The sequence below is a fragment of the Chrysemys picta genome, chromosome 2 (assembly GCF_011386835.1).
Source record: "Chrysemys picta bellii isolate R12L10 chromosome 2, ASM1138683v2, whole genome shotgun sequence".
Lineage (NCBI taxonomy): Eukaryota > Metazoa > Chordata > Testudines > Emydidae > Chrysemys > Chrysemys picta.
In genome coordinates, this window is record NC_088792.1 from 117,517,269 (window position 1) to 117,530,975 (window position 13,707).

Below are 13,707 nucleotides of genomic sequence, written 5' to 3' on the forward strand. Positions count from 1 at the left end.
CTGCAAATATCTGCACTGGTTGCACTTGTTTCACCTTGGTAAAGTTTCCTTTGAAACCACTCCCCCCTCCCCCAGATTCTAGAGGCATCCTCAAAAGAGTGCTGGATCGCTGATTCAGCCCAGATCAAATCCTGGTTGCATACACTCCCATTTTATCAAGCCCAAAACTTCTGCTCAGTAGTAAGATACACTGGGCATATGCTTGTATTTTTGATGCTACACTGTGTTAGCCCTACTGTCACAAGGCATGCTGTGGGAGAAGTAGAGAAGCCTAGTGGAGAGTCCTTGACCTATCCTGGCAGGTCATTGTGTATACACACAGCACCGTCCCTTGCTGCTGTTCCCAAAAAGAGCACAGTACCCCCCACCCTCCAGCACCCACTGTCAACATTAACATGCATGCAGGGAGCTTTCAACGACTCCACCTTCTCTCTCCCCGCCAACCAACACACATGTCAAACCACCCTCTCCTGCTGCTCCCATCTGTCTCAACACTATTACTTATTACCTCCATTCATCTAGTGTTTCCTCCGCTCATAAAGACAGCCAACAGAAACAGTACTTTTGGAAAGCTTTCCCTTAAGTATACTCCTATCTCATCATGGGAGCAGTAGCACAGAGGGAACAGTGGGCCAGAAGCTCAGAGGCAGCATAGTATAGACATGTATAGACTCCTACCCTGGAGTTTGCATGTATTGTTAAATAACAACAACAGCAACACATAATGCTCAGCCTATGCTTTCTTCTGATCTTAGATCTTCTTGCAGTTTTTTCTCAGCAAGACCCCTCTGTTCCTGCTCCTAGCTCTCTGAGAGGCACTTGGAACTACTGTAACATGACTCAGCTGCTTGGATATTAGAGTGAGTCAGCAAAAATAACTGCCTCTTTCTACAGGGTTCTAGCTTCCCCTGAGTGACTCATAAGTAGAGCCTTCCATTACTGCATGGAGAGCCCTAGAACCTGCTGCCCTTACTGGTGTCTTGCAGGGCTACCAGTTAGCGACGCAGATCCTTGCTATTCACAAAGTATATGAAGAGTGAAGAGATGCATCAAGATACCCTCTAGCCCCTCTAGGCAGACCCAAAGTTTGTTGGAAAGGAGACAGCAAGATACTGGTGGTTGTGTATTAGCAAAGGTGAGGAGGGAGGAAGGAAAAGGCAGGAGAACTTGTACATCCTTCATTGCGGCTGCCATTTTGAGCAAAGGGTGGGATAACAAAAGCTCAGGAGGCAGAGTGATTGTAGACAAATATGGCCGCACCCTTATAGTACCTGGAACTAGGTTGCTTAAAACCCCTTTCCCACAAACTTTTTAATAAAAATATCTTGCAATACTTACTAGATGTGTTCCCCTTTCCCCCTGAAATTTGGTTCTCCTCCTGTGGATGCCATGGTTATGATGTGGTAAACTTCTGGGTCTCCGGGACTGGGTCTACTTCTGTCCCCCAAGACGATGAGAAGTGAGGGTTAAGTCCTCGTGCTTGGTGCCCGGTCACTGCTTGGTGGTATCCACACAATGCAGTGGCTCAGTGGTGGCATCTCTTCCAAATATACAGTCCAGCCCCTCATCTCAGAGATGGGGGGAGGGATAGCTCAGTGGTTTGAGCATTGGCCTGCTAAACCCAGGTTGTGAGTTTAATCCTCTGAAGAGAGCAATGAAATCCAGGGCATTAGCAGGAGACCTCACTGATGCGCCACTCACCAAGGCATGATTGCTCAATGAACAGGAGTATGACACAGGTTTCTAAAGTCCCCACAAGATGGAATCACAACGAAAAGATCCTGGCAATGTGTGAGCATTTAAACAGCAAGATGATATCTGGTCAGGATGACTCTGGCACACAGAAGAGGTCACACAGATAGACAGGCAGCTAAGTACCTAGCAAAGCATCATGAGATACTGATGGGATGACTTGGGAGATGCACAACATTGCTATGGAATGAGGGTATATCCACACCTACTTTGCTTCAGGCAAAATCATCCAACATTTAAGTCAATCTGTTTCTAAAAAAGAACAGGAGTACTTGTGGCACCTTAGAGACTAACAAATTTATTAGAGCATAAGCTTTCGTGGACTACAGCCCACTACTTCGGATGGAAGTGGGCTGTAGTCCACGAAAGCTTATGCTCTAATAAGTTTGTTAGTCTCTAAGCTGCCACAAGTACTCCTGTTCTTTTTGCGGATACAGACTAACACGGCTGCTACTCTGAAATCTGTTTCTAAAGTAAGGTTAAGAACATGTGTTCAAAGGCCAGACGAGTCATGACAAAATACTTTGTTTGTGAATGTTGGGCATTCTAATGCAAATCAAGTCACGTTGATCTGCAACAAATTTGAAGTGTAGACAAGCCATTAGATTGTAAGCTTTTATGGGAAATGACCATCTTTTACTTCTGAGTTTCTACAGCAGCTAGCACAAAGGGGTCCTGGTCCGTCACTGGGGCTACTAGAGCAATAAAATAGAAATAATAAATAGATAAAAATGTTAGTAATGAATGTCAGAGGAGGAGGCTTTTGTGTAACAGTGATGTGTGTGTTGTAAAGGGCAAAGAGGAGATCAGTATTGGATGAGTGGAGGATGAAGGCTGAGGCGCAAAAAGGCAAGGTCTTTTTGGTAGTTTAGACCAACTTCATGGGATCTATCTAGCTATCTATCAGTGCTACCTTGTCCTGAAAATGAAAAGAGAACCAGTGGTTTTGCTTGAGGATGGGGATCGTGTGTGTGTGTGTGAGAGAGAGGGAGAAGATGGCAACAACATTCTTCATGTACTAGAAACCGGAGAGCTGGGACTTAGGTAGAATTAGAGAAGGGATTTGCAATAGTCACTGCACAAGGAGATGAAGACATGGGTTTAGATTTCAGCTGAGGTGGAGCTGAAGAATTGATGTATATGGACAATATTGCAGACATTGGGATAGGTAGGTTCATAGACTATTAAAAAAAGGAAGGACATGAAAAATTCAAGGTCCAGGATGGTGCCAATGATATCAGGCAGTGCAGTCAGATGGGAGACCTTGGTCGAGGAGGGAGAGATTGAGTTGTGTCTGAGGATGGGCATCTTATCCATGAGAAGTGCTTCTGACTTAATAAATACAACAGTAATAATCATCCATTTGAATTAATTTGTCACTCATTTGAGAATTTCTGACCAAGAAACCTTAGTGACATTAAAAAGTATATGGTCTTCAGAAAAGAATATTGGATGTAGTTCTGTAAGGAATGCCAAAAAGAGCGGAGTTAAGACATAGGAACAAAAATAACCCAGAAATTAGAGAGGCAAAAAAGGGGTGTTTTGGTTTTTGCTGTCTTCCAAAGGGTAGAAATGGGCTGAAATAACAGTTCTTCAGGCTTCTAAGTGTACAATAGGGCCCCGTATCCAAACTTAGCTGCCTGGCTTTAGGAACCCAAATGAGTGGCCTGATTTTTAGAGATGTGGGTGCTTAATTTTAACCCCCCAGGTTTGAAAATGCGATCTAATTTTCTTTAAAGGTAGTTTTAACAAATGTAAACTGTTAGGGTTAAGTATTTTGAATATATAGCACACCACTGCATGTACTTGTAGGGAGCATAGTATATTTTTTAAATACTGTCTCAGAAGTTGCCCAGTTGCATACTCTTTCTGAACCCAAAGCTGGACTTCAGAGGAACATTGTGCATGTTTCCATGAAGAGTTTTACATAGTTGTTAGACTTCTGCACCATTTACTATGCTTTGTGCACACATTTTACATGTCTTCATATATTCAAATTAAGTACTTACATATACCTTTTGAATGGATTTTTCTATTAGAGCATGCATGTTACTGTGTGTTCTCTTTCTTAACCCATCTTTCAGTGGCTCATAAATTTGGCAAGCATATTTCTTTTGAGCTGACGTTTTCCATGCTTGCTTTCAGCCCAAAGGGACACTTGTTTGGAAAGTTTTTGAGGAAAATATGGTTCAGCTGTTTTTGAGTATTGCATGTGCTAAAGAAATAGACTGTTCCCATTTCCCACTGTTGTTAGTAACTCACATTGCTGTGCTATCGCTGGGTTGCTACTGCTTTAAAACAAGATTAAGTTTTGTTGGTAAAATTAGACAAGCTATTTGATCTGTTTATCATTTACAATATTAAAATTTATGTAAAATGTATTATTCTAACCATTTAAAGTGACAGATTAAATGTCAGGATGAGTTATTGAAGAGAAATCTGAATAACTATGTGAGCAGTTTGGCTATTTTTCCTCAACATTTCACAAGGCATATCATGTAACTATTATCCTAGTAACAAACTCATAAATTATATAACAAATTTTATAAACTGAATAGGATATTGAAATATGAAATATGGCTTAAGTAATCCAGTCAATGTACTCGGAATTAATTCTCTGAAGAGCCCTATACATACCAATTGAAACTGCACCACCAATAACAATTCCTTAATTTTTTTTTTATTTTCACCATCTATTAGCAATAATAATCTCAGCAGAGGGCATTTTCTAGAGATTGATGAGTGGCTTAATTAATGACCCTTCAGGCTATGTTTTGGGCCATCAAGCACCTTACAGCTGATGAGGATCTCCAAGAACTTCCCAGCTTCTGTGGTAGTGGTGGTTAATATTTAAGGCCATGTGTGTTACTAGCCAAACTTCATGCTTTAGATAATTTTCCAAAGTAAACAGGGTCCAGTCTGTCCTTTTTCCCCCACAATGCTTTCATGAAGGTTATTTGAAGAGAACACTTCCTTGAACTGCTTTTGTTATTTCATGTAGGGGTCGATTCAACAACTAATGATCAAACCTGACCCAAGGGCTACTGAAGACCAATGTGAAGATGATGACCCATATGTGAGTACTCACACACACACCTCTCCATCTGTTTTCAGTGGTTCTGTGCCAAGGATTTGAATTACAATAGCACTTTTTAAACTAAACTGTTAGGAGCTGGGATGTAGGCAGTCTTTCTTAGAGGTCAGAGAGCAGATGTCAGGTCTAGTGGGCAGAGTAGGCATCTAGGTCGGGGAGCGGAAGCAGAAGTCAGAGCTGGAGTCAACTGCCAAATACCAGAGCTAGGGGGTCCAGCCAGAGTCAGGACCAAAATCGAAGCTGAGAATCGGAGCCAAGGCCAGATACCAAATGCCAGACCCAAGGGTTGAACCAGAGTTGGAGTCAGAAGTCAGAGCCAGGATTGGTAGCCAATGGTCATGAGCAAAGTGAAAGGGCAGGAACCAGAGAGAGGCAGGGATCAGGCATGGAGTAGGAGCAAAGTGGAAGCTAGGAGTGCGGAACAGGTCTGCAGCAGAGCAGGACTCAGGAACAGAGTTGGATACAGATTGCAGGATTCAGGCAAGAGGAGGGTGAAACATGGCGGCAGCAGCAGCAAAAAGTTTGCACAGTTGCTTGGACAGTCCTCCCAGCTCACTTCCTAGCTTAAGTAGTGGGTGTGAGCCAGTCAGGTAGCTGTAGGCCTTGGGAGCTCCGACTGGACTTCCTGTGGGGGCTGGCCTTCCAAGTTTAGAGAGATGCTGCTTCATCCAGCTCCCTTGGTGGTGACAAGGGAGTGTCAGAGATCCAGGGTCCCCACAGCCAGGCATTCTAAACCTGCCCCCTTGGATCCTTACAAAAACAAATGGTAGTCTCTCTTCTTTGGAACACACTGAAATGCTTGAAAGTGTTTTGTTGTGTGCTTTGTTTTGTGCTGTTCCCCTTGGAAGCCAGAATCCTCAAAGAATTTCCCAATCTTTAGTTTCCATCACCTTTGAGTCCTTGAGTGGTGACATTCATTTTGCTAATATACTCATCTCCATACTCTACTTTAAATGCAGAAATAAGTTACTTTATTAAAATAATACTGGAATTAAGTTGCTGAGAAATACACATAACTAATTTTCCCCACGTAACTACAAGTGAAAAGTGAAGCACAAAAGAATCCGAAGAGCTATTTTGTGCTAGAATGTAACATTCTGACTCTGGAATTTTCTAAACTCATTCTAATGATTTGCTTTTGTGTAGGCATCGGGAGATTCTAGTGGCACTGGTAGCATTCAAGAGCAGGAAGGTCTTCCTGAGACAGAAGAAGTCATTGCATCTTCTCAACCCCTAGTAAGTGTCAGCAATTATTCAGCTTTACCTTTCTGCGTTACCAGTACTTCAAGTAGTGAGGCGCAAATGCTGCCATTGGATACTCATTTGCAGCACCCTCTGAGGCCAATCAGAGTGACATGTGCCCTACCAGAATTTGGCCTTGGAAGTCCAACTTCCTTCAGGCTTGATAGTGAATTAACAAATTTGCCCCAAGCAAGGGGCAGCGCATTGTTATGCTGCTCCTGGAGCAGAGTCATGTGGAGGGAGTGTGACTTAGTAACTCTCAGAAGTTCTCTTATCATATAGGTTTACAAGACAGTATTGCAGGATCCTGCCTTCATTTTTTCCCTCAGGCCCTTTTTAAAAGTGTCTCTACAACATTCTGTTAACCCTCTTTGATGCAGGGTGATACGCAGCTGACCTAATGTGTTTTGTTTCAGTATTTTTAAAATCTATCCTGACTGTTCAGTGATTGGACTCTTGCCTTGTTCACTTACTACACACTGCCTGTCTTGTCAACATACGGCTCAGACCTTTTTTCATTTACACCAGCATAAATCTGGATTTAGTCCAGAATTGCACTGTAGTCATTGAATATAGACCATGGTCAAAATTCGGCCTAGATCTGCAGGATTTGTATCATTCACTAGGTATCCCTGCCACATTCACTGTACGCTGTATAGCCTTCCACCCCTGGCTCTCCTTATTCCACCCTGTACTCTTTGGGAGACCTGATGAAGGAAGGAATGTATTTCCTGCCTGTATTCAAGTAAGTGTTTGTTACTTGTTACCCTGTAATCCATTTAAAAGAATTAATAGAAGAAGGGGGGTCAAATATAAGAAGCCCCCCCCCCATGTTACTCTGGCCATATCAGGAGCTTGATGAGATGCAGAGTACCACAAAACATGAGTTGCAAAGGTGATTCTTTCTTTGATTCAATTTAATTTCTTCCTCAAAACACAGACTAAAGGGACCCTTATCTGTATGCAACACAAGAGGACAAGGAGTGCCTGAGACCTAGGGACCTGGCTTAGGTATAGAATGAACCAGAATGTTCAGAAAAATTATTTCTTGTATAAGAAAAATAGAAGGTTTTTCCTGTACTAAGCTACACTGTTTTAGTAGACTATCCTATGTATTACCTTGACTTTTCCGTGATTACTTCCAAGTTTCCACAGAACACACCCTTTTGCAGATCATCTGCGTGCTACTTCTTTAAAGGAGTAATTTGGCAGAGCATTAAACCAACTAGAAGACTTTGGCTACCACTTCTGCTTCGGGGGGAGTTTTGGTAGAATAGTGAGTTCCATGCTGCAGTGCTGTGGCATGGAAACATCTCTTGCCAGTAGACTGTGTTTTTCTTGGTAACCCATAGCAATGGGTGTCAGGTGACAAGTCTAAAAATAACCTGTTTAAAAGGCAAAGATGTTGTACTGACCTTACTAAGTAAAAGGAAGGTGGTTTGTATATGCTTTTAAGGAACAGGTAAAGAGTTTGCATTCTCCCCTTGAGTAGAAAGTTGCAGTTTGAGATGTGCTAGCAATGTAATTCTAATTTATATCATGAGAGGTGAACTAGAAGTAAAATAGCAACAGAGGGTCCTGTGGCACCTTTAAGACTAACAGAAGTATTGGGAGCATGAGCTTTCGTGGGTAAGAACCTCACTTCTGCTCCCAATACTTCTGTTAGTCTTAAAGGTGCCACAGACCCTCTGTTGCTTTTTACAGATTCAGACTAACACGGCTACCCCTCTGATACTAGAAGTAAAATAGTTACTACCCATGGGTCAAGTATACTCCCATGTTCACAAATTTATCAAGCTGCTAAACTGTGACCTGTTCCCTTGTACCACACTTCTGAGACCTCCACTGCACTAGACAGGAAATCTCTGTGGAAAGATCATGTCAAGGTTTAACATTGTCAGGGTAGTACAAGGATGTCATATCTTCTTGGAAAAAACAATATAGTGTGTGATTATTTTTTTTTTTTTTGGCATGCTCTGTAGCACTTGCCTGCAGTGAACTAGAAGCTGGTAATTAAGAATCAATGCCAAGGGAAGTGACAACTCCAGCACTATTGGGGTGTATTATAGGAATGATGAAGCTGTGATTGGTATTAATTGGGGAAGCAAACTATTCCACTTTCCTGTAGGTCTCTTCAGGACAGCCACACACATGGGCACAACTAAACCATTGCAAACCTTTTCAATACATCTCTAATTTACATATCACTCTTTCAATTTTTCCACAAATCCATCTCCATAAAACAAGACACACTCACATGCCCTGATATTCTGTTATTTATTTCTGTTGTTCTAAAAGCGGTTTGTACACTGGGAAGGAAACTGAGCCTAAGAGAGAATTGTTTTTTAGAATTGCAAAGCTGCTGCTTTCCCTTCAGATGGAAATATTATGCTAATATAGCAAACACGGAGAATGAATCTTCAGAAGGATTTTGTTTAAAACCTTAAAAGCAAGCAACATCTATACATTCTTGTATTCATTTTACATTCACTTTTTCAGTAATGATTTGTCTTTTTTAGTGTGCCTTGAAACAAAGGGAATCTGTGTGAAGTCCTAGTTACAGCTATAGTAAGGCTCTTTGTATGAGATAATCACCCCATGCTTTACAGTGCCTAGGTTTCTGAGCCAAACAGTCATAATCCTGAAGGGCTTGTAAATGATCATTTCCCGTAAACTGTAAGAATTCACGTGAAAGTTCTTTCTTAGGCAACATACATAACTTAGTGTTTTTAAAAATGTGTTACAATAATGTCCTTAAACTTCAAAAAGGCAGCACCACTATACTAATAACTTGTAAGATTTACGTTGCCTTTTTAAAAAGCTATGGGTTTTTGCCAAATGTGCGATGTCTAAATGTGACTCGTTGGATATGTATGCTTTCCAGTGTGAATGTCCATGGATTTTTAATGTGCCTTTTTTTTTTTTTTTTTAGAAATAGTCAAGAAGGGACGTAGACTAATGACAATATAATAATCAATACAGTCACTGATAGATGCTTCTGAAAAAGTTTGTATTCATGTAATGCTATTACAAATTGCCAAGCAAACTCTCCAAGATTAGTAGTTCAAAGTACATTCCCATGCTAGTCTGGAATGAAAAAAATCCAGGGTCATAATTGACAACATAGCTGCTGAATGAAGAATTTTATCCGTGCCAAGGATGCATAATCTAGTCGTTTGTATTCTGCTAAATTCTACTGTACTTTGTAGTAACAATAGATTGAACTGTTTGGGATATTTCAGTACATTTCCATTCAACAGACCGTACATAGTTTTTCAGCATGGGGAATCATCAGGAAAGAGAGATGGCTCTTTCTAGAAGAGCTGCCACTCTGAAAGGAGTTAATTATGGATACCCTGGTATACTTTACTCAATCCGTGACCAGCATTGGCAGAATTTATCAGTGGGAACCATGGGGGGAGGGGAGAGGAGTCCCTAAAGCTAATCATTAAATGCGGCCAAATATGAGAATGGGATTAAAGGAAGTGAAAGGAATATTGGGGATTGTTATTTTCCGATTGGATTCATTTCTATTTTTATACTATATAATTAGATAATCAGTTTTCTAGATACTTTCCATTTATGCTTTCATGCTGGGCCTAACTTGTTGACTCTTCCCTGTTCTGATACCATCCACTGTCTTTTCTTAAATTCAAAGCCTTAAACATTTAAAATGTAGAAACAAATGCTCCAAATATGTTTTGCCAACTTTACAATTCATTTCTTGTCACCAAAACGCGTATAAGCAGAAATGTAAATGATGATGATCAATCCACGGCTCATAAAATATACATTGGGCTATATGTATGTGTAATACTTGACAGCCTGTACTGGATTGTCCTATTTAATCAGGAATAAAATGCATAATCTACTAAAAGGCGTTTTCTTTAAGGAAAACAACAATAGCAATGTAGCTATTGTAGTTAGAGACTTAGGGCAAGATTATGACAAGGGGACATAAGTGCCGTGCACGCGCACGCGCACACACACACACACACACACTTTCATAGCCTACCTGAATTGCCACTCTGTGCACTGGGGGAGAGCAGACTGTGCTGCGCCATTGCTTTCTTCTCTCCCTCCAGCTCATATGCAGGTGGGCGAGAAGTGGGATAGAGTGCCAGTAATGGGTAGAGAATTGGCTGGTGCAAGGGAAGAGTCTGTTGCACCCTTTAAAATGCCTTAGTAAAATTACTCTTCCCCAGGTGCAGCTCCCGAGTCACAGTTCCTTCCTGGGGCAGGGATGTAAAGCCTCAGTCTAGTCCTTAGGAATTAGCATTGAAGGTGACAAAAAAGAAATTCCATCGTCTCGTGGGGAAAATGTACTATAGTTCTGAACAAGGATTAAATTAATCCTAGAGTTTAGAGCTGGAAAATACCTGCTGGGCATCTAGTCCATCTCCCTGACAATGCAGGATTGCTCCCGAAAGCACATTCTCTAGAGTCCTGTCTACTCTCATTTCAAATACACCATCCACCACTTTCCTTGGGAATTAGTTATACAGCCTAAAGATTGGGCAGAAGCCAGGGTGCGTGGAGCACTTAACGCTAGTGTTGACCAGGGAGTGTAAATGAGAATAATGGGATGAAGTAAGGAAACAGAATATTTAGGTTGAATATCATTGTAAGCAGGGCTGGCTCTGGCTTTTTTGCCACCCCAGGCAAAAAAGCCTCCCACTGCGCCCCCCCCCTCCCCAGCGTGACGGGGAGGGCGCCGAGCCCGGCTGGGGCCCTGCTCTCCCCGACCGGCCGGAGCACCGGGAGGAGGACGGCGAACCTGGCCACGGGCCCACTCTCCCCGACCGGCCAGAACACCGGGGGAGGGCGGCCCCGCTCTTCCCAGCCGGCCGGAGCGCCGGGGCAGGGCGGCGAGCCCGGCCATGGCCCCGCTCTCCCCGGGTGAGCTCCGCCCCCCTCCAGGTGCCGCCCCAAGCACATGCTTGAAGGGCTGGTGCCTGGAACCAGCCCTGATTGTAAGCTCCTCACCAGCCCAGGAAAAACCCATTGCCACATCTAAGTCTCTTTCAGGCCATTGCCTCAGGGCCTGGTTTATTAATTGAAACACAAACTCTCAAATTCACACAAAACAAAGCTATTCCCTTGATCAACACAGGCTACAGGAGCCCAGAAGCCTTTCCCCCGGCACCTTCTTTCTTCCCTCTACCCATCCCCCCACTTCAGGGCCTGCTACAGGACCCCACTTGCTTCCTGTAGCTCTCTTCTCCACCTGAGCTCTCTCAGCCCTTTATAGGGACTACTTGTTCCCTTCCTGCTGTGTCTGATAACTGAAGAGGGCTGAATGCCCCCTGGCCACCTAAGTCCCAGGCCCATACACCCTGTTACAGTCATGAAATATTTCTCTCTATGTTGCATTCTCCCAAGGGAAGTGTTGGAAACCCTCTTGCTTGGCACATTGACATCTGGACCCTCTCCTGTGAGGTGCTGAGTGCCCTATGTGATTTCTGAATGCCTTCTGAACTTGATTGGGAGAGGAGAGTCCTCAGCACCTCACTTGAGGTGCTCATCACCTTGTAGATTTGAGTCCTAAATGTACAACAACAAACCATTCTGGACTGGCAGAGCGGTGAACTAGATGACCTAACAGGTCTTTCCCTTCTCTGCATTCTAAAGGCCAGAAAACCTCCTCCCACAGAGAAACTTGTGCGTGAGTTTCCACAGAGACAGAAAACTGTGAGCTCATGGAGTTTCCTGGGAATCACCCCTCCAGACGGAGCGTTTTGTGGGGCTGTGGAGCTTGGCTGTGAGTGAGAACTCCCAACCACAGAGATCCTGGAGATCCACTTTGAAGGGACCCAGGTAGAAGGCGAGGACATAGGAACTGTCCATGCATGGCTGCACTTCTACACAGCTCCTGTAGTTTCTCTCCCTCTGCAGCAGCCAGGTTGCTATTGCCTTTGCCTGTCCTCTTTGGCTGCCACAGAGGGAGTTAACCCCGCTCCAACCTCTGTGGACTTCTGTCCAGATTTATACATGGAAATTCATTGGGTCTGCAGCCCTTGCTCTGCTCCAGCCACTCCCACCCTTTCCTTCATATCCCCACAGAACACTTGCAGAGGGGCTGCCTTCTGTTCCATCAATGTGCACCCCAAAAAAGCCATCCATCCTCCTTGTGCTGGGGTAGAGTGCATGTATGCAAAGGGAATACTCCAGCCCTATGATTCTAACACAGATCCCTGTGACCCACACCATACACCTCCTCCCAGCTTAGTATATTTCTCTTTATCATTAACCTTTTGCATACAGGTCTTCAGCCAGTTTTCTTTTTACTTGACAATACTCCTGTACAAACCAATGTGGATTAATTTTGAGAGATTTCATGGGCCACTGTTAAATGCTTTGCTAAAATCCAATCATAGTATATTTGGTTTACTGTTTTCTTTATCTACTAATCCTTGTAATTCTATCAAGTAATCAAATTTATGTGGCATGATTTTATTTTTATTAACATGCAGTGTGCTGCTTATTGCTCATTGTTCTATTCTCTTTTGCATGTATAGCCATTTTTTTCCCCTCAGTATTTTTCCCATTATCTTTCTAGGGAAGGAAGTCAGATTTTGGGGTGGGATTATCAAGATCACTTTATTTTCCTTTTATTCAAGGTTATCCATTATTTAACATTAGTAAAAGTAAATCTTTCCTCTGTTTAATTTATCTTCACATTAATGTAAAACATTTGATACCAATAATTGAACAAAGCCAGGGATTATTCTTTTCTATCTGTTGTTTTTATGTAGTATTGGTTATACAGAAGCAGAAGAGGAAAGTCACTGGAGACTGTATTTAGAGGGAAAAATATCTGCTCCTTTTGCAGGAGGCATAGGCATCAAGATCCAACCTTATTAAAGGATTTATATACACAAAGTCCAGTACTGCATGTTAAAACATGGCAAAGCTTAATGCTCTAGGTTTATTATAATTCAGATCAACAGATTACATTTAAGGGTACATTAAGCTGTTGGCTCCAATGAATAGTTGGAGTATGCTTGTAGGGAATATCACAAAAAAGGTATACAAAAATAAAGGAAAAGAGAAGATAAGGAGCGAACACAAATATATGTAATCTGTTAGAGCAAAGGTATTTGAAATCCAGTCTAATCAATGGAAAGACACCTGTTGACTTTATTGGGAGTTGGATCTGGCCCACAGTGAACAAGACTTCTGGTATTCTTTGTTCTTTAAGCTTTGAAAGAAATTGCAAGTCAGAATTGACTTCCTAAAACAAATATGGGTCTGTCTACACTGCAATTAGACACCTGTGGCTGGCCCATGCCGGCTGACTTGGGCTAAGGGGCTGTTTAACTGCACTGTAGACATTCGGGCTCTGGGACCCTCCCACTACACACGGTCCCAGAGTCCAGGCTCCAGCCCAAGCCCGAACATCGACACTGCAGTTAAACAGCCCCTTAGCCCAAGCCCCGCAAGCCTGAGTCAACTGGCACAGGCCAGCCGCAGGTTTTTAATTGCAGTATAGACATACCCTATGTTTCCTCAGAGCTTTACAAGTAACTGAAGTGAAGCCATGATGCCTTCAATAGCTATTTTATCTTATTTTTTTATGACCAGTAGCAAGACTCAAATCTGGAAATAGCAGGAATCTG

At 42.7% G+C, this 13,707-nt stretch overlaps 1 protein-coding gene across 18 annotated transcripts in view; it reads left to right on the plus strand.

Annotated features, from left to right (window-relative positions):
* The window catches only part of COL15A1 (collagen type XV alpha 1 chain), a 290,708-nt gene that overhangs the window by 123,184 nt on the left and 153,817 nt on the right, over positions 1-13,707 (plus strand). For all 18 annotated transcript variants that reach the window (XR_010598479.1, XM_065584078.1, XM_065584076.1 and 15 more), the window contains 2 exons: positions 4,754-4,828; positions 5,993-6,082. Coding sequence is in view for 17 of the 18 variants with exons in the window: in XM_065584078.1 (XP_065440150.1) it covers positions 4,754-4,828; positions 5,993-6,082 (165 nt within the window). In the remaining variant the exon portion in view is untranslated. The remainder of the gene's footprint in view (positions 1-4,753; positions 4,829-5,992; positions 6,083-13,707) is intronic.